We start from the raw sequence: 25,397 nt of genomic DNA on the forward strand, positions 1-25,397 counted from the left end.
GTATTAAGGGATATCCTTCTATTTATTTAATGCTTTGTTTGGTGGCTAAATTGTTCCTAGTATAACAAGCATGGAAACATGTACCTAGTTTTGATTTCAATTCAGTAGCATACAGCCAAAAGCAAAGCAAAACTAGGCTGCAGAAGAAATCCATCTAGTAATATGAAAACAAAATACTAGTTTAAATGTCAGTAATAGCTGCAGATATTTTACCCTTTAAACTTTAGAGAACAGATACTTAAACTCCTAAGGAGTTTCTGAGACCGTTTGAGAAAACCCGAAGTTATTATCCGTCCTTCAAGTTGAAGAATACAGCATTGTTAAAATAAAACAAAGGACAATTAAATTAAAACATGCCTTTAACACAAAAACCATGGATAACACTTAATATCATATGTCTGTACATCATTAATCTTCAAAAACCCTAACTCCCTGAAGTGGCTGAGGCAGACACAAAGACACTAGCCAGCAACTACCCTACTTTAAGTAGGAAGAAGGGACGAGAAAGCCATTAAGGCTACTGAGAACATGGACACCATGTTCACCCTGAGCTACAAACAGTCAGGGGAGGGAGAATTCCCACAACATTTTTCCCTTCTTATCCTCATTCTTAACTGCTGTTGTCAGAGACAGGATATTCGCCTTCTGGTATGATCCAGTTACAGCTGCTCCGATGTTTTTAAGCTCAAGTGTACATATAAAAATATGTATGTAATTCTTCCTAAATAAGGCAGATATGGTGACGGGTATAGTCATTCTAATCGAGAATAAGTCTGAGCTGCTGCCAGAGATGGGTTGAATCAGTGAGCTGATCCAGCTGAAAAAAATCCAAAGTGTCAGGTTCTAATTAAATCCGTTTCTTGGTGTAACTACAAAACACACAAGAAAGGTGCAAAAAACATCAGCTGTAGGTGTGGGAGAAGGTGGGACCAATCTGTTCAACAGCAGCCTCAGTTTACCCAGGATTAAAGCAGGCATGGAACAATCCTTTCCAACCAGAACCACTGGAAAGACTAAGGAAAATCGGGATTATCTATATTGCATAATGATTATGTGATTAAAATAACTGTGACATAAAATTCCAGGGAGTTGAAAGAAGTGAGCAAACCAAAGCTTAATCCATGCAGAATGCGTTAGGAACCAGCTGATAAAAGCTTAGCAGTCACTGGGCCTTGTTCTCCTACCAACCTCCTTTCCCTGGGAAAAGCCAGCCCAAGGAGTGGCCCTGCTTTGCGGGGGGCAGCACCCAGTGTCTTCTCCAAGGCCAGTGCCACCTCCCGTGCCATCTCGGCCAGCCCAGTTCCCCCCTGTGATAGCCAAGGCACCGGTGACCACCAGGACAGGGGAGCAGCCACTGCAGTGAGAGCCAGGGGGAACAACGATGTTCAAAACTTGGGCTCTTCCTCTACGGTTCCTGAGGTTGCCCTCCCCAGCTGCTAACTAACTGTAACTAGTATTACTATTACTATAGAAAAATGAGGGTTGTAAAAGAAGCTGTTGGCTTAATGCAGGAATGGGTGTAATTCCATAGTGTGAGCTATGCAGGGAGGTAGTACGCAGACCACATGGTCTATTTCTGCCCTAAATGCCATGAAAGTATAAAAATTACTGAAATTATATAGGAAGTGCCATAATAACAAGATGCATAAAGACATATCAGCTCTTTGGAAGAGCTGACTGTCTTGCATTTCTGTATGTGAATAGCATCTCACCTGCAGCAAACTGCTGATGTCGATTAAGGGTAACTGGTAACGCACAGTATAGCGAGTAATCACGGCACAGGTCTGCTCACGTTTTGCTATCGAACACCTCTTAAGGTTATTGATGACCACCTCTGATGTTCTGGGGGAGGCACAAATCCCCTTTGCACGCGGGAAAGCAGAACACTTCTATGCTTGGTTTGACCAACACAGAAGCACCAGCTGCATTGCAGCTAATTGGTTGTAATTTACTTATAAAAAATTTTCAGAAGGAGGCCTAAATAAAGTTTGAGATCACCACACACTCTTTATTTCACTGCTGGCTTCATGCCAGGGTCAGAGACCAGTGTGGAAACGCCTATGAAGATTTAAGCTACAGATCAGCCTCCTGTCGTGGGGGCTCAGGTGGGGGAGCGGAGGTTCACCCACACCCCTCATTCCCATCGGCAGGAACTCGGGCAGCTCAGCGCGCGAGAAATGGGGATGTAGCCTGTGCTGCTACAGAGGTTTAGGGTGGGGAAATACAGTGGATATAGTTGTCTCTGTAAAGTCATTCAAGGGAAAAAATAAATAAACGAGATAAATGACAAAAAGCAGAAGTGTGTCATGTTTGCCTAAGAAAAAAAAAAAAAGACCCACAGAGCTGAAAAAAGCTCTATGAACAGTCTAAATGGACTAACAAGATGTACCCACAGAAAACACGAACAGCAGGTCATATCACACTTCGTACACTGAGAGTTGCCGACAGAAAAACTTGTGAAGCAACTAACTGTACAAAAGGTTACAGAGCAGATTAAAAAAACAGTGACAACAATCCGATACCAACTTCGTGTAGGTATCAAATCAATTCATAGAGTTCAAATGAGACTTAACACCAACACAACTAGCACTTCATAACAGAGGCAAAGACTTACATGCAAAGGGCAGCTCCGAAGTTACGTACACTTGAAATACAAAACATTAACCTAACTTTGTTTCACTGTAAGAACCAAACAGCAATAAGCCTGAAGAGAAATAGTAAATGAACCCTGCTATGAGAAGCAAAATAGAGGACAAACTTAAAAGAAGTGAGAACTGAATTCAGCTACAGACTTCCATGAGTTGGCAACACACAAAGCCAGAAAAATCTAACAACTACAATAAATCCTGAGAGCAAACAGCAGGGGCAGATAGATCAGAAATGAAAGCAGATGCTTCCCATGTAATCTCAGAATATATTAATTGAATTTTTCTGGGTTTTCATTGTTGCAAGCACACATAAGAGTGCTATAGAAAAATGTAGGTTCACATTACGGGGAAAGAACTAAATATCGAGAAATAATAGGCTCTGACAAATACAAATATCTGGCACTTGTCTGAAAATTTGCAATACTGACAAAATTGCTAAAATTGGCCACAAAAAACCTGCACCAAAGCTATGAAAAACAAAAATGCCAAGCTTTCCTAAATGTTACATCACAATCCCTAAGCTATTAAGGAAAAAGTATATGGATGCTAATAAGTTTGGTTTATAGAACCTTGATTTCACATGAGATTATTGTCCAGAAGTACAAGTTAAAAAATATTAAATCACAAATTAATTGCATCCTCTTTCCCCCTATAGGGTTTCTTTCTTTCTTGGTTTTGGGTTTGTTGGGTTTTTTACCAATTTTACCAATATTTTACAAATTTACCAATAGTAAAACTTTCAAAGGTGCACAAGTGACACGTACTCTTGAAATTATGGCTCAAGTCATTTATGCCTGTTTGCAACCCAGGCCTTCAAATAAACTTGCCTATTCCTTTAGTATTTGCTATCATTTCTCCACTGCTTAAAATGTGCTGTCTACTTCTTTCTCATATACGTAGGCTGGGCACATTTTAAGCACATGCATGCACAGGTATGTATGTACTTGTACGTATACACAAATATAGACAAACAGACCCACCTACCTATGCATATACAAATAGTAAATTTCTCAAAAAAAATCCTTTGTATTTGAATTCCAAACATTTCTTAATACAAACGTGCAGACAATTTCTTTTTAGAATTTCATCTGCAGAAGACTTCTGATGGCATCTCGTTTGAAATAGATGAAATGTATCAAAGTCAATTCCACACACACGGAGTCATCAAATATCAAAGCAATCACCCATTCCTTTTCATTTGGCTCCCGCAAATATCAATAACTCTAAGACAAACATGCTACATAAAGCATATTGTATGTTCTGTACCACAGTAAAACCAGAAAATAAACTCCAGATGTTTCCTCAAATCCTGCCAAAAGCGAAATTTGAAAAAGTGTTGAAAACCAAGCAAAGTTAGAAGCCCTGACTTACAACACGTAGGAAGAGAAGGCACAAGGAATCTGTAGCTTTATTAGGAGTAAATTTGTTCTGTCTTCACCTACTAGATAAGAAGGGTCAATCCTGAATAACTGTAAATAGAGCAACTACAAAGAAAAAAAAACTCATTTTCTCCCTGTTTATTACCTCTTTAAAATTATCTCTCAGACCTTCCACAGATTTGCGTCTGGGAGAAAATTTCCAACAGCTTTCACTCATTTGGAAGACAAGGTTCCTTTGGGGGTTAATTAGACTTGGCTTTTAGCTACACTAAAGGTAATATTGAAAATGGGACTTGGCTATTTGTTTTCCTCACTTATTATTTTCTCATGTTAGCACCACAAAGTCAAAACTAACTAACTGATATTGCACGAGTCCTGCTTTGTTGAAATGCACAGTAAAGGAGGTTCGCTTAAGGCAGTCCTTCGGCAGCAATGACTGTTGCCTTCGCACTGCACCGGACAAACAGTGTTTTAGGCCCATTGTTCCTCCTTTGAGTGCCAAAAACAATAGCTGGAGCACAGTAGCTTAGTGAAAGCATACACGCACTGCGAAAACAAATCATCTATAGAGGTTCTTGGGGTGGGACTCATCTGGCCCAACAGATCCTGTAAGACCTCTGAAATTGGTCAAAACATGAAGGAGTAAGAAACACTTTCAGAGGCAACTCATTACAACTATCTTAGATATTTATTTTACATTGAAAAATTCACCTTCAACACCTGTCCATCTTTGTCCCTCAGACACAGAGGAAGTCTAGGCAACTAGTTTAGCCTTCATCTGCTGCTCTGGTTGGGACAGCAAGGAGAATGCAAGCTACAGTGCAAAAGTACTCAAAACTGCTTGTGTCAGCAGGTATTTTTGAAAAAACAAGCAAACAAAAAAGCCTCGGATCAATCACTTACCATATACTTTTTCCTCATATAAAACTTATTACAGGATATTCTTTAATGGACTGCTTAACACAGACATGTATTTTCAATTTGTAAGTAATAAACACAATAATAGAGAATTTGAAATACATGACTTTCTGATCTGGTTTTAGTCTTTCAGAAGTATGTATGACAGTCCTCGATCAAAGCACATTCTGTCCCTATATCATACACAGACAGGCTATTGGACAGATACAGGTTATGAAAAAATACAATTGATCACAAAAGCGTAGCTTAGACTGAAGTCCTACAGTCGGGCTATACTGAATTGTGAAGGGGTAACACAATTAGTTATTTTACCTGCATAGCACTCTTTCCCAGCTTAACCACCTCAAACAAAGTGACAGGGTCCCCTTCTCCATTCTGCTGAGGGTGGCCATTAGCTCTTCCACGACTTGCTCCTCTAGCTCCAGATTCAGAACGACCCTTGTCTGCTGGAGACTTCCGCGGTTTCTTAGTGGCAGACTGGGCAAAGAAAACCAGCAGAAGGAAAGTTTATTATAGCTATATCTGAAATCACTCAATGTATCTTTATCAATTACATGTAAATATTACACACACGTTTATACACTCACACATGTATATACACACAAATAGCAGAAAACAAGCCAGGCTGGAAGGAATCTCAGGAGGTCTCCAGCCTGACCTCCTCCTCAAAGCAGGACCAGCTACGAAATGAAATTCAACTAGGTTGCTTAGGGCTTTATTCAGTCAGGTACATATATTTTTATTTATCGCCAGCTGTTGAGGAACAACTTAAAAGCCACTGTCATGTCAAGGTAAGCAGTGCTGAATTCCCAACTCTGGAGCAGCAGTTCACATCAATACCCATATTAGTCTTACTTAACACAAAAAGATGCTTGACAACATGACAACTAGGTAAATAGTAGCAAATTACAGACATGACAGCAAAAGTGTTTTATATTGGCACACAAAATAAACTTTTAGAATAACTAATTAACTCTGGAAGACAATAACTTATTAAAAATACACTTGCCTTGTTACCATTCATGTTCTGCATTTTCTCTTTTATACAATGTTTACAAGAAACTGTGTACATAAAGTCAGCTCTTCAACTCAAATTAAATCACTGAATTTATACAGCCAGATTTAATAGATCATCATAATAGCCCCTTAGTTTCAAAACTTTATGAGTTAAAAGATTTTCCCAGTGAATCTAAATTATTTAATGTAAATTTTCCTCTAGATTCATCAAGCTTATAATCAGGGGGTACAGATCCCATTTGAAAAGCCACCTAGTGAATGGTTTGCTCTGAATTTAAGTTACCTTATGCAAACCAAAAAAAAAAAAAAAAGTTTCTGGGAAGATAACGTAAGATTCCTGCTATGACCTTAGTTCCATATTCTATTCTTTCTCCCTACTGTGAAGCAGACAAAAGCAAAAGCTGCCATTTTCCACAGAACAATAAAGCTATTTTGAGAAATTATGTTAAACAAAACAATATGCAAGCAACTTGAAGATTAAATTTAGGACAGTATCCTCATGGTACCGTTTACTCAAATATACAGTCAGCCAGTTTGTATTAAGCATTTAGTAAAGAACATTAAGTCAACATTTTTGGTTGCATCTTCTAGTTGCAGACACATTAAGAATTTTCCTGTAGAGGAAAGTGATCTAATTTCTGGACAAGAGCTGGCAGAAGACAGACCTGCAGCCTAGCTTTCCTCTTACTTTAAAAGGGATCACTGCTGGTGGGGACAGAGAGCTAAAGAAAAGCACAAGGTAAGGTGCAACTGCAACTGCCTCTTGCAAATATTCAATTAAGGACTTGCATACAAATGCAAGCTGGAAAGCTTGAAATAACGGTACAGTCTCTGCAAAAAGTTTTTTTGATAACATCTACATTTATGATCAAAAGAATACGCGTTCCTCCTCAATGAGTTTTTAAACGTGCAAAGCTGCCTTTATCATCAAGAAAGCCATCAATACGTGAAATGTTTGAGGTCTGCTGAGCTCCAAAGAGACACACTATCACTATTTAATAAAATGGCAAAGAATGAGAAGTAAATTGACTCTTTTGAGACCTATAATCCATGTGCTTATTGAATCTGCGTGACAGTAAGCCATAAGCAGTTCAACTAGCTAAAAATACTACTAAATGAAAGCAGGAATGCAAGTTGATGCCCTCCACAGAAGCTAACGCAAGCCCCCTCTATACTCAGTTTTTCTCAACATGTCATTCAAAAGGAGGCATTAAATTCTGCAAGGATGAAGCAAAAGCAAGTAGGAGATAGACGTGATATGCACATCCAAAAGGTACCTTGTTGGAAAGCAAGGAGAAAAACAACGAGAAAAGCAATGTACACATAGTACATAAGTACTACGGACCAGCATGCACACGTTCAAAATGAGTAACCACAAGATGTGTAAATGCTCAGTTTAAACTCCACTTTTGTCAGGTATCCTAGAGAAAGGGAGGTGCTTTGACCAAGACTCATAGTTTGAAATAGAAAGGTGAGAACACCAGTGAGCTCTCAGAAGTAGTACAGAAATAACAGACAGATGTACTTTTGACTGAATTACGCGACAAAACCAGATTCTTCAAGCCCAAGTAAATATCTCAATATCCTAGACCTGAATTAACACCAGATATAGTACTAAGTCTACTTGAACAACATTGCTCTCTGGTATAGATTTTCTATTGACAATGAGAACATCTCTTCTCACTGGAGAAACCAAGCCTTTCATTTAACAAAAGCCATTCTGCATCCAAGCTGCAGTAGCTAAATCCAGATGATCCAGATGCAGGATCTGTATTGGATCTTGCCTCAAGAGACAAAACAAGCAGGCAAAGGATCCTCCACTGAGAAACCGAAGAAAATCCAAACCTAGAACTTTCCGAGTTAAGCAGGGATTAATATCATCTTCAGGTGGAGAGGCACCAGAGGAAGGGTGTCCACTGAACTTCTACTCCAGAGCACTTCCACAAAGTAGGTATCTGGCAGGAAGCCCAAGCTCAATGTCAGTCTGGAGTGCAAACATGAAAGCAAGTGACACAGATCCCCCAGCCTCCACAAACTGCCAGGCACTCCAATTAAGAAGTCTTGCAAGCGCAAGGCACAGAACTGAGGAATAGGCATTATTTTACTCATTAACATACAATATTACAATGCTGTTGACAGACACTACTTGCATGTAAAGTCCCTGAATTAACAGCAAGAAACTTTGCAGGCCATCTTGACAGATCTCAGCTTCATACAGGTTCCTACCCCAGAGCAAAGTTAAATAGGTAACCCTATTTCAAGAGGAAAATTTTTCACAATGAGAATAAGCAGCCATTGGAATAATCTCCCCAGATAAGCGGTAGATCACCCAACACCGGACACGTTTTAAGATTCAGGTGGACAGGGTGCTGGGCCATCTTGTCTAGACTGTGCTTTTTGCCAAGAAAGGTTGGACCAGATGGTCCTTTAGGTCCCCTCCAACCTGGTATTCTGTGATTCTATCCCAGGACGGAGACGTCCAACACCACTGATGCAAGTGAAGGAAAAGCATGAACTGGTACATCCATAGAAATGCAAATATCTTCATGATACAGAATATCTGTGGAATATCTGCAGAGGAAGGGTGCTCTTAGAAGTGGAGTTTCAAAGTCAAGCTACAAATCTAAAATACGTTTGGCACTGAGCATACCAGAGGCAGCCTTGCACCCCTATAAGAGAGATACCTGCATGCACAGGAAAGGGTGGTCCTTCAGCTCAACACAAAACACCTATCCTCTAATGCCATGAAGAGCTCCCACACAGAAACAGCCCAAGGATGAATGTGGCTCTGGTAAACATGTCAGACTATCACTGACAGGTGTAAAAGTGTGATGTTTTGTAAGATCAGAGTGAATCTGTAGCAAGTCTACTCTTGTGAGGAACCACCAAATGGTCATCAAGATACAGGAAAAAAATAGAACCTCGGCTTCTTAACAGGAACAACTGTTTTTATTGCTTGCCCCTTTCAGCCATAAATTTCCTGCTTCTGCCTAAAGCCCCCTTAAACTGCCAATCATGCATGGGGGTTTGTTTTTTCTTGTTTTTCTTTTTAAATCTGTCAGAATCCTGGGGTGGGTAAGAACTAATTGTTTTTCAGACTCAAAACTGACTTTTCTCCTGTTTATGTGAGGGATCTCTTAAAAGTCATGGAAAAGGCAAGCTGGTTAGCAATATTGTATCTAAATGTATTCATAAATCCTTGTAAGAATTTCCATAATCCAGGCATCTGCTGCAATGGGAGAGCTGACACAGAGGTGAAACAGAACGACCAGAGGGAGGGGTAAAGAAGCACAAGGTAAGCAAGCTTGAGGCTTTTTAATCACACACCAAGAAAGGTGCTGCTTGGAGCTGTGAACCTGTAGCAGTTACATCTGTGCTCTCACTGAGAGCCAGGACATACAGTCAGACTGGGGTGCTGTCAGAATGGACGGAGTCACCAAATGTAAACAGAACTTACTCATGATTTTTCAGATCTATGCAGCAGATTCAACCAACAACTAAAGCGGAGGATTTATACACACCAGCATTAGCAAATTCAGAAGCTCCATAATATGCCACAGAAGCATCTTTAAGATGGCTGTACTGACGACCATATAGTTTACCTGTTGCTTAAACTAACGCAAACAGGAAACAAAATACCTTGACCGTAACTAACCTAAAACTATGACAATTCAGAATTTTGTGATAAATTAGCTAGATAATACTTTCCCTTTTGTGTGTTTACAATGATTGTGAGGAAAAAGTGACCCACATTTCTAAAATCAAGTAATATAGTGAAAGTTAATTTACACACTAACAAACAAAAAAAGTGAAAGCAGCTTGTCATTTTCCATTAACATTTCCCAAGTTGATCCAATGCACTTCAAGAAGAAATAAAGACAGTAAAAGTGTTACAGGTCAGTAACTCCACCTAACCTGCCACCTTCAATGATGGCCTCCACGTGCATTCATTCCATAAGTAATTTAGAACAATACCCCACTTCTTAAGATAGCTGGAAAAAGCTTCCACTTGAGTAAGACTGAAGAACTTGCCTCTCAAAGGCACCATCCTCTTGAGAGGCCTCTGCATTATAACCTCCTGTTAAGTGGAAGAGTAGTAATGTCTGAATTTTCTGAATTAATACTGATCAAAAAAAGAAGGCTACTGCACACTTCATAACATCATCACAGTGGAAGTTCTTGGATTCAGTCAGTCCTTTGGACTTTTTGCTCCCCATGAAAAGCTTCATCGAACAAATAAAAGACAGATGCAGGTCACCTAACATCCAGTGCACACAGAGCTGCTTCGGCTGGAGCATATGCAGTTTAGAACAAAAAACAGCACAGGCAGTGTTGGGCGGTAGCGTTGCTTTTTTTTCATCCTTAATTTAAAATCTAGCAAGAGTTCTAAACTTCAAGTCTGCTTGAATCACTTCAGTTCTTCTAGCTGAGGCAATTGCTTCCAAGACTGTTTCCACAGAAAACAAGCGGCAGGATAGAGAAGTCTTCACATACTGGCTGTATGCACACTGCATTTCCACAGAACTACAGTAAGACATTCTCTTCAGTTTTAAGGGACAGACCTAAAGTATCCAGCAAGCAAGCTGAAACAGGACACTGATGTAAGTCACACCAAACCACAGACCTCAACTACCATGAAAAGAAATTCTTCCAGGGAATTCCTTCCTACTATTAATCAGGACATGTACGATTTGGAACTAGAAGATAAACTCAATCCCCTGCAGTATTTAACATCCATGCTACAAGACTAAATAAGGCTAAGAGTCCGCTGCAAAGTTAGAATTTCACATAAGAATGCAAAGGTAAGTAAGGTATTGTGATCCATCTCCTCCATACGAAAAAATACAGCAGGACCTGAAGGCAAAACTGTACAGTCTATAGTGGGGACAAAGGGATCAGAAGTGCCTTGATCCCTCTTGCCTTAATAGAGGAATCTGTGGAGAAGAGATGTGGAAAGGCATGCTGTGGCCCCGAATACAGGGGGAGAGGGACACCAGCAGAGTTCCCAGAATTGCCACCTCTGGAACAGAAAAACTGATGTTTCTTCCTGTCCTCTAAGTCAAAGAGGCTACTAATCTGTCTACTCCCACTTCAAAGCTGAAACACAGATAGCCAGGGATCTCTCCCACTCCCTCAACCTCTAACAGCTGAGGTTTAAGCCAAGCTATTCTGAGCTCCTGGGCAGGTAAGGCCACACAGGTTAAAATAAAGCATGCCAACAACACTGAACAGAGAGCGTTGATCCAAGAGAGGAAACAAAAAAGAACAGATAAATAACTGATCTGAGCCTGAGCTCACTAATGTGAAAGCTACATTCTATTATAGGTCCTTGGGCTTTCAAATCCCCTAGCTAGAACAGGAGAGCACATCCCTACCCATGTCATACCCAGGTATTTCAATGCAGCAGACAGAAAAGGCATTTTTGGCCAACATTACTCCAACTTCAAGCAGAGGCCTGTTATAGGTCACTCCTATATGCTCCCACCCCACACAATCCACTAAACCTCTATCCAGATGGTATGCTCACATACAGTATTGCATAAACTGAGCCAAATATCCCACTGACTGGACAGATTCACCTCTTGGCCAGTTGTTCCAACAGGCATCTGGTCTATAAGAATCAGTGTTTAGAAGCAGATGTGGGCAAGGGGGAGGCCAGCCCCCACCACTGTCACTGCTATAACAGGACATGGTACAACTCCTGCTAAATTCACAGCAAAGGCTGGCAAATTCACGGCAACCAAGTTAGCTTCTGAGTTATTCTGAAGGACTTAATCTCTTGGCAAGTTGACTCTCTACCTGCTCATTAGAACAGTCTCTAGTAGAAGTGGAGGGGCAACTTGGAAAGCAGTGTTTCCAGGAAGGAAAGGTTCCCTGAAATATTAAGGTTCTCTACGAACTGAAGAGGTATTTGCTACAAATGGCAAATTTTCAAATGAGGATCATTTCCTTACAGAAGTCTCAAATCTGCAAAGAGGAATGTCTTTCTCTGGAAGAAAGTCTGAAAAATCCTCTAGAAGTAATTTATCTTTCCACTAAAATCACAGAATCATAGAATCATTTAGGTTGGAAAAGACCTTTGAGATCAACCTATTTAAAACAAATACATATATCTGATGGAGTACAATGTGTGCAGCTGTGCAACAGAACCATGCAGCTAGACAAAACAGCATAGAAGAGTAAACTCTATCCAAAAGAGGTCAATATGTTTATGGCAGATGTGTCACTGTAGCTGTGATGGCCTAAGGACATAAACAAATCAGCATTTGCAGGGAAAGATCAAATCTCATTAGACCATAATATTTTACTTGGGGAAAAAAAAAATACCACAAAAAAGTGGAAGAGCCTTTGGGCAGAAAAGCCTTTCTCTAGGTCTATAATAGAAATGAAAAACATCAAAGCTAAGTATCTGTTGAGAAAAACAGCTCTGAATTTAGCTAAATATTTTAATCTGTTTCACATCTGAGAGTAAAGGTAGGCGGTACCTGTGGAGAAAATAAAAATCACATTAGCAGATGGAAGAGCAGGGGAAAAACATCAGAGCTGCACCTCCTGTAAGAAAGGTAATTCACCCGAGGGAAGCGGATGGGTTAGCAGCATGGATAGGTGAGCAATGGGGAGGAGGAGGGAAAGTGAAATACAATGTTTGCAAAACCAATACCTCAATTACTAAGTCCATGACTTTTAATATCAATTAATGTTATAAATTGATTTGCCTAAATTTGACTTTCCAAGATGTTTGCATTTCTCCTCAAGAATATTACACATTGTGTTTTTTTTTCTTTCTGGTCTTTTTTTTTTTTTTTTTTTTTTGAAAAACCTTATTTATTCCTTTCTGTTGCTGCAGTATCAATTATGAAAGCAGGATTTGATTGTATATTCAGACATATACATTTTGCCGTCACCCAAAAAAATAGCAAAATTACTGAATTTTTGGATGAGGGGGGAGCAACGGATACCATTTATCTTGACTTTAGCAAGGTTTTCAACAGGCTTCCACAATATTCTTGTATCCAAATCAGGAAGCTGTGATCTGGACGGGTAGACCACTAGATGAGCGAACAAGTGGTTGAACTGCTGGGCTCAGAGCACGGCGATTAATGGATCATCCTCCATCTGGAGGCTGGCCATGAGGGAGTACAACACAAGTCTAACTAGAACATGTCCAGTTTCCTATCTTTATCAAATAGTCAGAGGGGGTGAGAGACTGTGCTCCTGGCAAGTGTGCACATGACACCAAATTGGCAGGGAGACCACTCAATGACATCAAGGGCAAGACTACTATTGACAGTCTGGAGAACTGGGCTAACAGTACACTTAAAATCCAACGTGGACAAACGCAAAGACCTGCCCCTGGCAGAGGAATAAATCCCTGCACCAACACAGGTTGGAGACAGACTGATCAGGGAAAAGCTCTGTGGAAAAGGACACCTCAGGGTCTTCGAAGACAACTAACTGGACATGAGACAGCCATGTGCCTAAGCAGCAAAAGCCATCAGCACCCTGGGCTGTACAAACAGCAATATAGCACTAAGGAAAGTGATTATACCCTTCCACTCAGCACTTCTTAGCCCATATCTGGAATACCATGTCCAGGTTTGGCCCTCTCAATGCAAGAGAGGTACTGATAAGATAGAACAAGCTCAGCAGAGGGCTACCAACATGGTCAAGGGGCCAGGAACATTGCCCTGTGAGGCTTTTTGCAACAGCATATAGTGGGAAAACAACTGACAGTAGTCATCAACTGCAGAACAAGATGTTCTGATGGCCTACAAGGGAGAAATTTTTCACAAAATAAGATGAAACAGGTTGTTGAGAGAGGCTGTGCTGGCACCAGCCTTGGTGGTTTCCAAGACCAGGCTGGAAAAGCCCCAAGTAGTATGGTCTAATCCCACAGCTGACCCTGCTCTGAGCAGAGGTTGCAATGAGGCCTCCTAAGGTCCTCCAGGCCAGATTCCATGACTAGCCCTGATTGTTTCCCTTCTTTGAACCTCTTCCCATCCTCATATACCCTTTCTTGAGATTTTGGAGTTGAGGTCAAAAAGGTAACAGAAACTAGAATTGTGCAAACTATTCCAAATTTTGGCAAACCGCAGTTTTATAGTGGACACAGTATTTGTTTTACTCTCTGTTCTCTTTCTCAGATCTTTAAGACTGGATTTGTTGGGGTTTTTTACCTGTATTGAGTATTAAGACGAGGCTTTTGTACAATCAACTCTGAGAACCCTAAGGTCTTGCTCCTCAGCAATAGTGAGCTCACACTTGTGAGCAGCAATAGTCAGCTCACAGTCCATCATTTTATGTACGAAGCAATGGCTGCTTCCTCTATATGTTCACCACTTTACAATTGTGTACACTTAATGAGCCTGGAGTTATTCTAAGCATAATGAGCAATTGCTTCTGTAGAAATTTGATAGCAGGACCAGTAGAGTGCTTCAGTGAATACTCCCAAGGGAGCTAATGATAAGCTCAAACAGAGGGATGAGAAACACCTTTTGTAACATTCACTTTTCTTTTCCAGTGAATGTGTGGTGGTTACAAAATCATTAGTGTTGCTTTAACTTAAAATTCCTACACTTTAACAACCTTCTGGGTTAGCAATTGGACTGCACTGTTGGTTTGGGGTTATTTTTTAGATCTTCAAAACTCATAGGTTTACTAATGAGATATTCTTCAGATAATTTCTGATTTTGCCCTTTGCTTACAAGCTATATAAATAGATGACTTGTTCTCTTTACATGCTTCTTTAAAGCTTCCTGTAAAGAAGCTCCATGTGTCTGTCTGATGAAGAATATATGCCATCATAGGAAACACTGTTCAAAAGCTTTCAAAAAGGAAGACTGACGTGCCCAGAAAAGCCTAGGATTTAAAATATTGGCTCTCAAAGCAAACCCAGAAACTGTGATGCAAATTGAAAACCAATACTAAGGAGGAGTTTGCTCCAGCTTGGCCAGCACGCGTGAGGAACACACTGTACTCTCCATTGTTACAGCCCCACTGGCCCATGCTTAAGGAGTTAGACTAAGGGCGGAAAGTCTTAAAGTAAAAAATAAAAAATTAAAAAATCCCAAGCTACTAGTGCTATATATAGCACATTCATACTGAGGGTGTACTCACAGACAAACACTAAGAGAAGAATCAAAACAGTAACACACACAAACACCAAAAATCTTATTCCACAGTGTGTACTTCAAGCGATGTAATCAAGAGAACTATATCTGATGACCCTGGAGAACAAGTGAAGGACATCATGACACAGAATTTTTTCTGTATTTTCCAATAAATTAGCTATTTTATAAAATTAATGAAAATAAAAAGAGAAAGCCTCTTTAAATACCGTGTAACAGGGAATTTTTTCTGTATGTTCCCATTCATGGGCCAGCAATGGCCAAAGACTACTGAAGAACAGCAAACCTTACACAGCAGACAGCAGTATCACCTGCTGCACTATGCTAGAAGGGGCTGAAGCTCCCAGCCTATACACAGCACACAGCCTATGTCAATTACATGAATTTTTAAGATGTGTTAACAGATCTTCTGAGGCATTTAGTTAATACTGTTCTGCAACTCTTCCATTCGCATTAAGAGATTATCAGTTACTAGGATGGCTCAAATGTAATTTGTCACTTAAAATCCATTATAACTTTCAAAACAAAGTGGTTGTGCTTACTGAGATGATTCTCATGTCTGGAAGAATGTTGCAATATAACAATAATAATAAAATCATAGTGTTCATGAAAGTAGCTATCAAAAGAAAAAATAATAGCTATTATGAGATCATTTTTATGTCCCTTTTTAAATACTCCAAACATTGTTTGTATATCAATCTGATAAATATTTCATACTACAAGTCTTCATAAAGTTTGACATAGGACTCATTAAAAACCTATTTATGTGACCACAAGATGATAAGATGAAAAACAGTTTGCAGTCAATTTTAAATAGATGCATAACAAAACAAAACTAAATTACACATACTGGAGGCCTGCCAGGACGGCCCCTTTTTCTTTTTCCTTTGACTTCTGCTTCTTCAAGCTCACTGCCAGCATCTGAATGTGCAGTAGTTTCATTTGTAGAATCCCTAGGGGGGGGAAAAACACTAGATAAATTAAAATGATTTGAAATCAACAAGTAATCTATACTGACTGATTAAATATTTAGTCCTAAGCCAGAAAAAAAAAAGTCAGCATTAAAAGGCTTGCCACATTTATTCTGCAAACTAAAGAACCAAGCATTGTTAGCCCTGGCAAAAAGCCTTACCTTTTTATGGGCTGGACTGTCATTTTATAGACTGGAAGTTATTTAAATTAACAGCTTCTTTTGAAACAATGTTACACTTCAAAAACTGGCTATATTAAACAGCACATTCTCAACATACCCATCCCACAATGTATTCACTAGTATCAACTTTCTTTTAGTAACTACCTCTGAGCTGCTTTCAAAGCCACAAGAAAGCCAACTGGAGCCCAATCCAGCCATTACATCATTAGAACAGTTACACAAATTCCCACTCAGGTTACATCGTGTTTTTTAGTCACCCTCGAAGACAATGGTATTGTGCAGCTGTTAATAAAGAGAGGATTAACACTGACCGTAAGGCACAAACCAGAAAGCTCACTTTGTTCTGAAGACATTTATGATTCTTGCACTTAGAAAAATGCTTTCGCTTGCACAATGAAAAAACCTTGACATTGCTCAACAACTATTAGCAGAGCAGCCTGCAGTATTATTTTTCAAATCATTCCTGTTTTAGACTTAAGACCATACTAAGTAGGGAAAAAAACATTACCCCAACTCCCTCCTGCCCCCGCCAAAGCTGGTGAGCAGGTACTTCTCTGCATTGGTACTTCAAAACAGACTTGGCTGCTTGAAGAAACTCAGCTTGTAAATGTTCTTCTGAGGCATTAGATCTCTCCCAAGAAGAGCCCACAAGCAAAACCATACCTTGTTACTGATATCCTGATTTTCAGTTTGCAAGACCACCAGTACATGAGTTCTCTGTCAACGAAAGAGTAACTGTAATGATGTCCTAGATTACTCAAAGGTGGGTCAAGTCTAGCTCTAATCAGAGATTTCTTTAAATCCAGTACCACTTCCTCAAAGTTAAAGTAGCTCAATTGCTGTAAAAACTTGTGCAAGGGGAAGGTGAAGATCAGACCAATTCTATAATTTCATACAGCCTCAAACATAAAAGGTGGCATTAGTGATCTGGTTTACAGAAACTGAGAAGCTTCAGCAAGCCAGGATCTATGCAGACCTTCACATTGTCTGGGGTTTTATTTTCTTCTTTTGTTTTATAATCAGGAACACTTCACAAATTTGCTGCATCTTCAAGAAAAGTATTTAGTAATGCAGAAAGATACAAACATCATTGTATCAGAATCAAAAATGTTCTCATGCTTCTCTTTACTGAAATTACTGTATTGTTCTAGGTCTGCTCTAACTCAAATAATTCTACAGAACTAAGATGAATTTCTAATATTAAGACATTATTTTCCAAACTTTTCTAATGTGTAAGCACAGAAGCACCAAGGAGTCCACAGAATTCTTTACAAAACCTTGAATGCTGTCGAACATCTATGAATCTTCTTTTCTGAAAGTAATTTCAATGGATTATCTCTAAATATCCTACATAACCCAGAAAACCAGGCACTCTAGATTAAAACCAGTATTCAAGTACATTTGAGTTCCCAAGTTATATATTTGTAAAATAGTATCTCCACAAAATACTGAAAATGCAGCTTTGTTGTGATAAAATTCAAGAGGAGTTTTTCTGCTCCATGAAATATGACATTTGAAAAACTCAATATCAAGCTATGCATTTGGAGAAAAAAAATATGTAAAAAGCCTAAAACCAAATAAAAGATACCACACACAGTTCAAAATGATTTGGTAAAATAGGGCCACACTAGTGAAAAGCAATGCAGTGACTGCAGCTGACAATGTCTATGCAGATGGATATATATAGCCTTTACTCAAAGACTGCAACTCAATTTGACAAAAAATGTGTATTGCTACACAATGACAATTTTTTATTTTAAATAACTTTTGAATACAGATGTAAGGAAACCCCATAAAAGTATCTGCTACTTTCTATTGCTGTAGAGAAATCAAAGCCATTCTCTCTTGCTCTCTGTAGAAAAAAAAAAAACCAGCTTCTTTCTCATCTACACAGATCCCTACTGGAAAAATTTTAGGCATGGCGTGGTCTAAGGAATATCCCCCTTCCTGGGGAAATGCTGTAGCTTTGCTAGCTTACAAAACCACACCTCTAATATCATCAGGATAAAGATTTTTCTTATTAAAACCAGATTCAGCAGTCCTCCTAGGCAAATGGCTCAAACACTTCCCTGGAAACACTACAGCTATATAAACAAACTGTACTACTATTTTGCATGCCACAGTCCACAGAGAACTTGACTTTGCTACAGCCTCTGTCCAGGACTAGCAAAACCTGCTGCAAATTGTGTATTTAGGTCTGGGAATTTCAATTGCTTTGGAACACTGCATACAGAAGGAACAGTTTAATTATTGACCACCTTCTCCTCTTTGTTTTAGACAGACTGTTGTCTTAAACCTGATAACCACACTTCTCTAACATTTTTCTGGTAAAATTTCTCTGGTTCACCAGAAACCTTTTGGGAAAGGCTCAATAAATCAGTACTAGGGGTGAGATTCATCTAATCTAAATTTGAGACAGATCCAATACAGAAAACAAAATCTTAAGGTGCAACATACCTCGTGCATGTCAGTGTCCAAAACTGGTCAGACAGTTTATGTCTTACAGATTCTCTTTCCTCTCCACTAACAGTAGGGTGATCTAGACAACCAGCTCAAATATAAATGTTTAAAATAAACCAAGATGAATCTCACCCTAACAATACGTGAGGCAGAGGGGAGATTCCTTTCCGGCAAAGAATCTAAGTATGTAAGGAGTAAGGGGAAAACATCAGAAGGGAAGTTCCCTTCAATCCTTACATTATCTGGAGTAAGGAGACAGGATCAAGTACAACCTACAGACCCTGGCTGATTTAACATTAAAATAAACATCATTTCAAGCATCAGGGAATTCTGTCTGAATCTTGTAACCCCTGCACAAAAAGGCCCTTCCACTGCAGCTTTGGGTCCCTTCAGTGTGGGAGGCAGTGCTTTTTGCTTCTGTCAAAGCCTTGCCCTTGCTCCGGGTACACACACACATGCCCCTTTTCTTATTTCTGAACTCAGAGGAGGAATAAGGCATCCCTTAACTGCCTGCAGTTCTGTCAGGTTTTAATGCTTATTGAGAAGAGCATCTGGCCAGCATCCATCTCCCTCATTCCCTACACGTCTTGCAGAACTGCTAGGAAGTAATTTATCTAGTGGCAGTCATCCACATCTTAACAGGCCAGAATTATCCTATCCCTATTTTACGTCTGTGTGACTAGTCACCTGAGGGAAAAACTTAGGCTTAGTCACAATTTATCCTTTCTGAAGCTGTCGGGAGGGAGAATAATCGGGGCCTAAGGAGACCTGCCTCACCTAAGAACAGGAGAGGTGGTGGTGCATAAGGCTAAACCCTCCTCCGTAAGACACCTCTGACACTGGAGACACATAAGAGAAACTGGCAAAGTGTGGCAGACCTACAAGGCGGGGGGGGGGGGGGGGGGGGGGCGCGGGGGGCAGGATGAAGCAGACAAATGATAACCCCTTTTAGGGGCTCAAATTTACTCTGCTTTTCTTTCTGGTTTCTGTGGTAGCTAGAGTATCCTAGAAAACTGGCAGTAACTCCAGGATCCCTCCTAAAAACTCCGGATATTATTCTGAAATTGTAGTAACTAGTCATTAAAACTATCCACATGGAAACAAAGAATTAACAAATTACTGGGCAGCCCTTTACCATGTCATGCTTCAGAAGAATGTATTTCCACAGACACAGTACATTTCACATCTCTGCAAAATAAATTGAAAGAAATTTACCTTCCTTCTACTATTACGTAAAGCCCTACATATAGAGTTTATACCACCACCACTATCCTGAAAAACACATAACACCAAAAACTTACGGTCATGTATCAGGTTTTGTAAATAAAAACACTTCTCTAAGCTTTTACCGGTGTTGCTGAGGTGGCTCAAGGTTTTGGCAGAGATAAATTCAGTAATTGCTACCATGAGGCTCAGCCCTGTGAAGAAAGGCATTCATGAAGAAAAACGGCTAAACGCACAGGCTCATGAATCATGGATGAATCAGCTCTCATGGCTGATCTTCACAATCTAAAGAGGAACATGCCTCACAGCAACTATGAGTCATCCCATTGAGAGAAGAGTCATAACAGTCAGTCACCCTGGTCAAATACACCAGAGGATTTTTTCCCCTCCAACTGAAAGACCAGTAAGTGAAATCCTGCCTTCACTGCATCCTGAAGCCAGTTCTATGAATCCAGGAAGATTGAAGACTTCTCCCTTCATGTTCCCTCGACAGAGAAGAATTTGTGAGGGAATATTTGATATGGCCCTAGCAAAGTACATTAATATCTCAAATCAACTTCAGCACCCTTTGCTTAAAGTGGGTAGCCACAATGATTAGAAAATATTATGAAAAAGTAGGAATAAGGCACAGGAGTGGTGGCTTATAATATCCCTAAATTAAAGATTGCTTCAGGTTTTCTCACCCTTCGCCAGACTCCTTTCTGATGAAAGTCTGGCTGGGGCCTACTGAATCAGTGGTTATCGCTTTCTTTGATACTTTGTCCACACTAGACTTAAGAGTTCTGAGCTCTCAGAAGAGTCTCAAAACCTTTACATGCAAATCCTGCCTTTTTTTTTTTTTTTTTGTAAAAAGAAAGATCTCATCTTGTTTATGAGCAACGAAAACTATATATGTTACTGATGACAACATCTCACCAACACTTAGCACAGTGGCATTAAAAAACGACATAGATGTTTTCTGTCATTTCTTAATGTTGCATAATATTGGTGGCTCACAGTTATCTTCTGATTAAAAAATATTCCAACATCTTTAATGTCCCTCAGTTTTTTCTGCTGGTGTGCTAATCATTAATTTAGATCAACAGACTGTTACCAAATCTGTTAATATGCACTTTTTAACCATAAACCCTATGATATTTTAATTGCTTCCTAAGGTCACATAGCTTCTTGGACTGGGAACGGGAATACCCCTTTCCTGCTGTTGCCATGACAGAACCTCCCAGCTTTTTGCGCTTGGCACATTTTACAAGCACACCCTCACTTCCATAATGTGGCACATCCAGGAAAATATGAACCAAGAAAAAAAATTTTTGACAACTACCCTCTGAGCTAACCAGAGCCTCCTGGGCTGGCACCCGCCAGGGCCACCCATCCAGGCCATCCCCACCCTGAGCCACATGCTCACCCGCAGCAGAAGTTAACTTTTTTGAGAGAAGTTTTAAAAATATAAGGAAAAAATTGCTATGCAAAGCACGTTGTTTTTATTAAGGTCAGACAAATAACTTTACAATCATCGAAGCATCTGGTTTCTTAAACAAAGGGACCTGAAATCTTAAGTTTGGGAACATCACCCAGCCTTGATGAACTGAGGCTCTGCTACCCTCCATGAAAATTCCTGTTTTCATCTGTTCATTCCAAGCAAAAAGAGTAACGTTTGGTCATTACCGAGTGGACTGGGGCAGCAGGACCGGCAGGCACGGTGAGGGCAGGGGCAGGAGGCAGCCCAGGCTGGGCAGGCATGTGAGGAGAGTAACCAGGGGCCAAGGAGAACCAGGGACAAGGGTGGGGGGAGAAGGAACGTGGCTTAGTTATCTCTTTGTTTCTCTCCATCATCCAAATCATTTTAATTGGCAATAAATTAATTCTCCCCAAATTGAGTCCGTTTTGCCCGTCAGGGCAGTCAGTAAGTCATTTTCTGGTCTTCGTCTAGCCCCACAAGCCTCTTGACCTTGTTCTCTCCCCCTCCCTGTCAGGAGGGGAGCGAGAGCGGCTGGGTGGGCGCCTGGCAGCTGGCCGCAGTCAACCCACCCTGTCAAACAAAGCTCTATTCTGTTTCTGTTTCTAAAGTTCCTCTCTCAGCCCTACCTGATTTACTGTCCAGCTCCCCTCACCACAGACTGCCCCTCTATTCTTTCCAATAGCTCACTTTCTCCAGGCACAGCACCGCTGCCATTTGTACAAGCCACTCCTGTTTCCTAGCAAGATCAAAACACACTAATGCCACTTGCTGTCTTCCATCGCGGAAGCCCAGGGCTTTCTGCACAGTAAATACAGCTCATTATAAGAAAGAGTACACGACAGGAATATACAAATACGGTCAATTATGACTAAAACCCATACACATTTCTGAAACCTCATAACATTCAGAAACACAAAATAGCAAAGAACTTGTTTTGCTTTTCACAGTAAAGTTAATCTCCATACATATAAAGAAAAACCTTTTAGATTGTGTTGGGGTTTTTGGGTTTTTTTCCCCTCACACAGTTTTTCAGCATATGACAACACAGGAGGCCTGGAACAGCCACACTAATCTGCACTTCTCTCAAGCTTGTACTTTATCCTCACCATCACCTCTGTTTACTTCAACCTCTTTAAAACTGAAGATTTCAAATATATAGAGAAACATATACTCACTGTAGTACTGGCAAATCTGAAGTAATCATTTTTGTAGCACTCTTGAAAGTAAGAGCTACATAGAACTTCTCACAGTTACTATGACAGCTACTTTGAAGCCTCTTTCATGAAAAGAATGTAAAAGTCCAGCCTGTAAAAGAGATAAAAAAAATTGTTAGACGTGATTTCAAAATAGTCATACATTGAATTAAAAGCACTGTAAACAAAAATAGTCAATTTTGAAGCCGCATTACTATTAAACCACATGAAGTTTGGAATGGATGTCCCCAGGACAGCTTAATCACAATCTTGCATGCAGTTTTTACAATTCTGTCTAGGGAACACCACTTCCCACCACCACCCCCAAAAGGCACAAAGTATTTTTTATTACCTCCCATATTTGTTAATGATAACTCTGATGTAAAAACACAAGTGGAACTCTGAGAAAATGTAAATAAACAAGATCAGTATATAAGCCTGAGCAATCAGAAAATGTGATGATCTAGACTTAAGGAATTTATTTTCTAGTTGTACAATAGAACAAACTTACAAGACAAAAGTTTGGTTTAATGAGAAACAGTCTTTCCTAGTTTTGAATCAATACAAAAGATCGTCACCTAAAATCATACAGATTTTGATAAAACAGGTAAAAGATAATATTCCTGATAACATTCCCTTTAATGGAACTACACCTATTCAATCAGGCTCAGTGGCTCACCATTTTATGTGACAGAATTTCACAGAATAGTCAGAAGCTGTGCAAACTTCTAATGGCAGTAGAAAATATTTTAACCTGATGAAACCAGAGTCATAAGTTTAAACAATAAACTAGACTGCATCTGTGGTACCACTACACCCACCAGTAACATCTCTACCCAACAGACTAATCAAGCAGTTGACTAATGACAGCAGATGTGACTTTACCATTAAATAACAGCACAATGTGACAGATGCAATAACCTTTGCTGTAATAAAACATAGAGCTGCCACCCCATTCTTCCAGAAAATGCAAGTTCTGGAGAAACTAAAATGATTTGTTTCATTTCATTCTCCCTTTTTACAGATCCTGGGGTAATACAAATAGCTGCATGGAGCACTGCAGGTGATCAATGGCAATGAATACCAAAGACTTAACTGCATGGTTTTTAAAACATGGGATATTTTAAATCTCTTTTATTTAAATATCTAATTTCTTCTCAATGGGCAGTTTTTTCTGTGCTGTAGTAGATTTGCACAAGACAGCAGGAAAATCAAGCCAGGAAGAGGTAACATGACCTGACCTAAACACAGTATCTAAATAAAACTGCAGCAGTCTAAGCAAAACAGTATAACATGTAAAGTATTATTTTCCATCCAACTGTATGCCACATCAGTATTTATTTACCAAAACCATAACTGTACAGCAAGAACAGACTTTTTTGCCTCTGGTTATTACAGTTCCAATTAGACTCACAGATGCATGCAACTAATTCTCCCAGTACTTACTCTTTTGTGCTATCCAACAGTTTGACTTACAGTGTCTCATCAACAAATTTAAATTTTTCACTACGTACTGCCATCTCACTGGCCATATTTTGTAGAGTATCATTAGCAAGCCACTTTGTTGCACAACGAATGTTAACAAAAGAAGTTTGGAATTAAAGGTACCACTCTGGCATTAATGGTTTAAAGGGGGTCATCTCCCACAGCCAGTACACCAGGCTAGTGCAGAAGTTCATCAGTGTCACTATAAGACACAAGTTAGTCTGAGTTCTTCATAAGGAAAAATGTTGTATGGCATGCTATTTGTGCTGTTTCTGTAAAAGCGTTTCTTCATTTGAGACACTGGTCATTACTATGTTTTAAAGGATGAAATTACTCTTAAGGGGGGAATGACATGCCCATTCAACCACATAAAGCAACCATTTCAGACACTTGGAAGAATTTACTATAAACAAACATAGCATCAGACTCTTTTGAGCTTCGTACATGAAGAACAAAGAAGGGAACGTTCAGATCTCTGAAACTGAAAGGTTCACTATAACATGCACTCTGGTGGTCACAAAACACTAAAATGTAGGTACAACGTAAGAAGAATATTTAATGAAATCCTGAAATAAAAGAAGAAAGCTTTTGATTAATTTACAACTACATTTTCCTCCTGCCAGGACAATTAGAAGTACACATTTTTGCCACACCTTCCCTTTAACACAGATGAAAAAAAGTGTGGGTTTTGTACACATACAAGCACTCTTGCTACACACACACACACACAGACACTTGCATACAGTAACTAGACCTCAAAAGGAAACCTACCCATCTTGGATCTTCAGATTATCTAATTCTAGCAGGATACTGGACATCAATCTTACTTTTCAGAAGAGCTTTCAAAGGAAGTTCAAGAAAATTTATGTGTGTTTCATGTGAGACATTTTCCACAGATGTTTCAGACATCCTGCAGAATCTCTTACATGGAGTTTCTATTTTTAATATTCTTTTTAAACCCAGTTATCACCCTTTGCAACTGTTATGCTGTGCATGCATATACTAGATATAGTAACCAGCAGCATTCAAGTTCTAGGGAAGTGCTTTCACACACAAGGAAAAGTATACTTGCTCAGGGGTAACTTACTTGAAAAGCAAAGTCCTGGCCTAAAAAAAAAGTATGGACTGAAGGGTATAAAGAGCCAGAAGGAGAAGAGAGGAGCTGCCTCATTCAGAAGCGACTGAGGAACCAAGGAAGCCTTGACACGGTGGTAACGGCAGACAACTTGACACCCAGGGAATGCAAGGTCCTGGGGTACTTTCTGATAGTCCCTATGCTACACAGGAAACTGCAAAACAGTGCTGGGAGAAACCTATCGCTGTGTGGTTGGGT

The 25,397-nt window shown here is 39.7% G+C and overlaps 1 protein-coding gene across 1 annotated transcript in view; it reads right to left on the reverse strand.

Moving 5' to 3' along the window:
* Positions 1-25,397, reverse strand: part of STAG1 (STAG1 cohesin complex component) — a 199,965-nt gene that overhangs the window by 134,189 nt on the left and 40,379 nt on the right. Inside the window, exons 2-4 of the mRNA XM_055817028.1 lie at positions 22,562-22,691; positions 15,941-16,043; positions 5,258-5,422 (exon numbers count right to left, since the gene is read on the reverse strand). Coding sequence (XP_055673003.1) covers positions 5,258-5,422; positions 15,941-16,043; positions 22,562-22,590 — 297 coding nt within the window. The 5' untranslated portion in view covers positions 22,591-22,691. The remainder of the gene's footprint in view (positions 1-5,257; positions 5,423-15,940; positions 16,044-22,561; positions 22,692-25,397) is intronic.

Source organism: Falco peregrinus, chromosome 12, assembly GCF_023634155.1.
Source record: "Falco peregrinus isolate bFalPer1 chromosome 12, bFalPer1.pri, whole genome shotgun sequence".
NCBI lineage: Eukaryota > Metazoa > Chordata > Aves > Falconiformes > Falconidae > Falco > Falco peregrinus.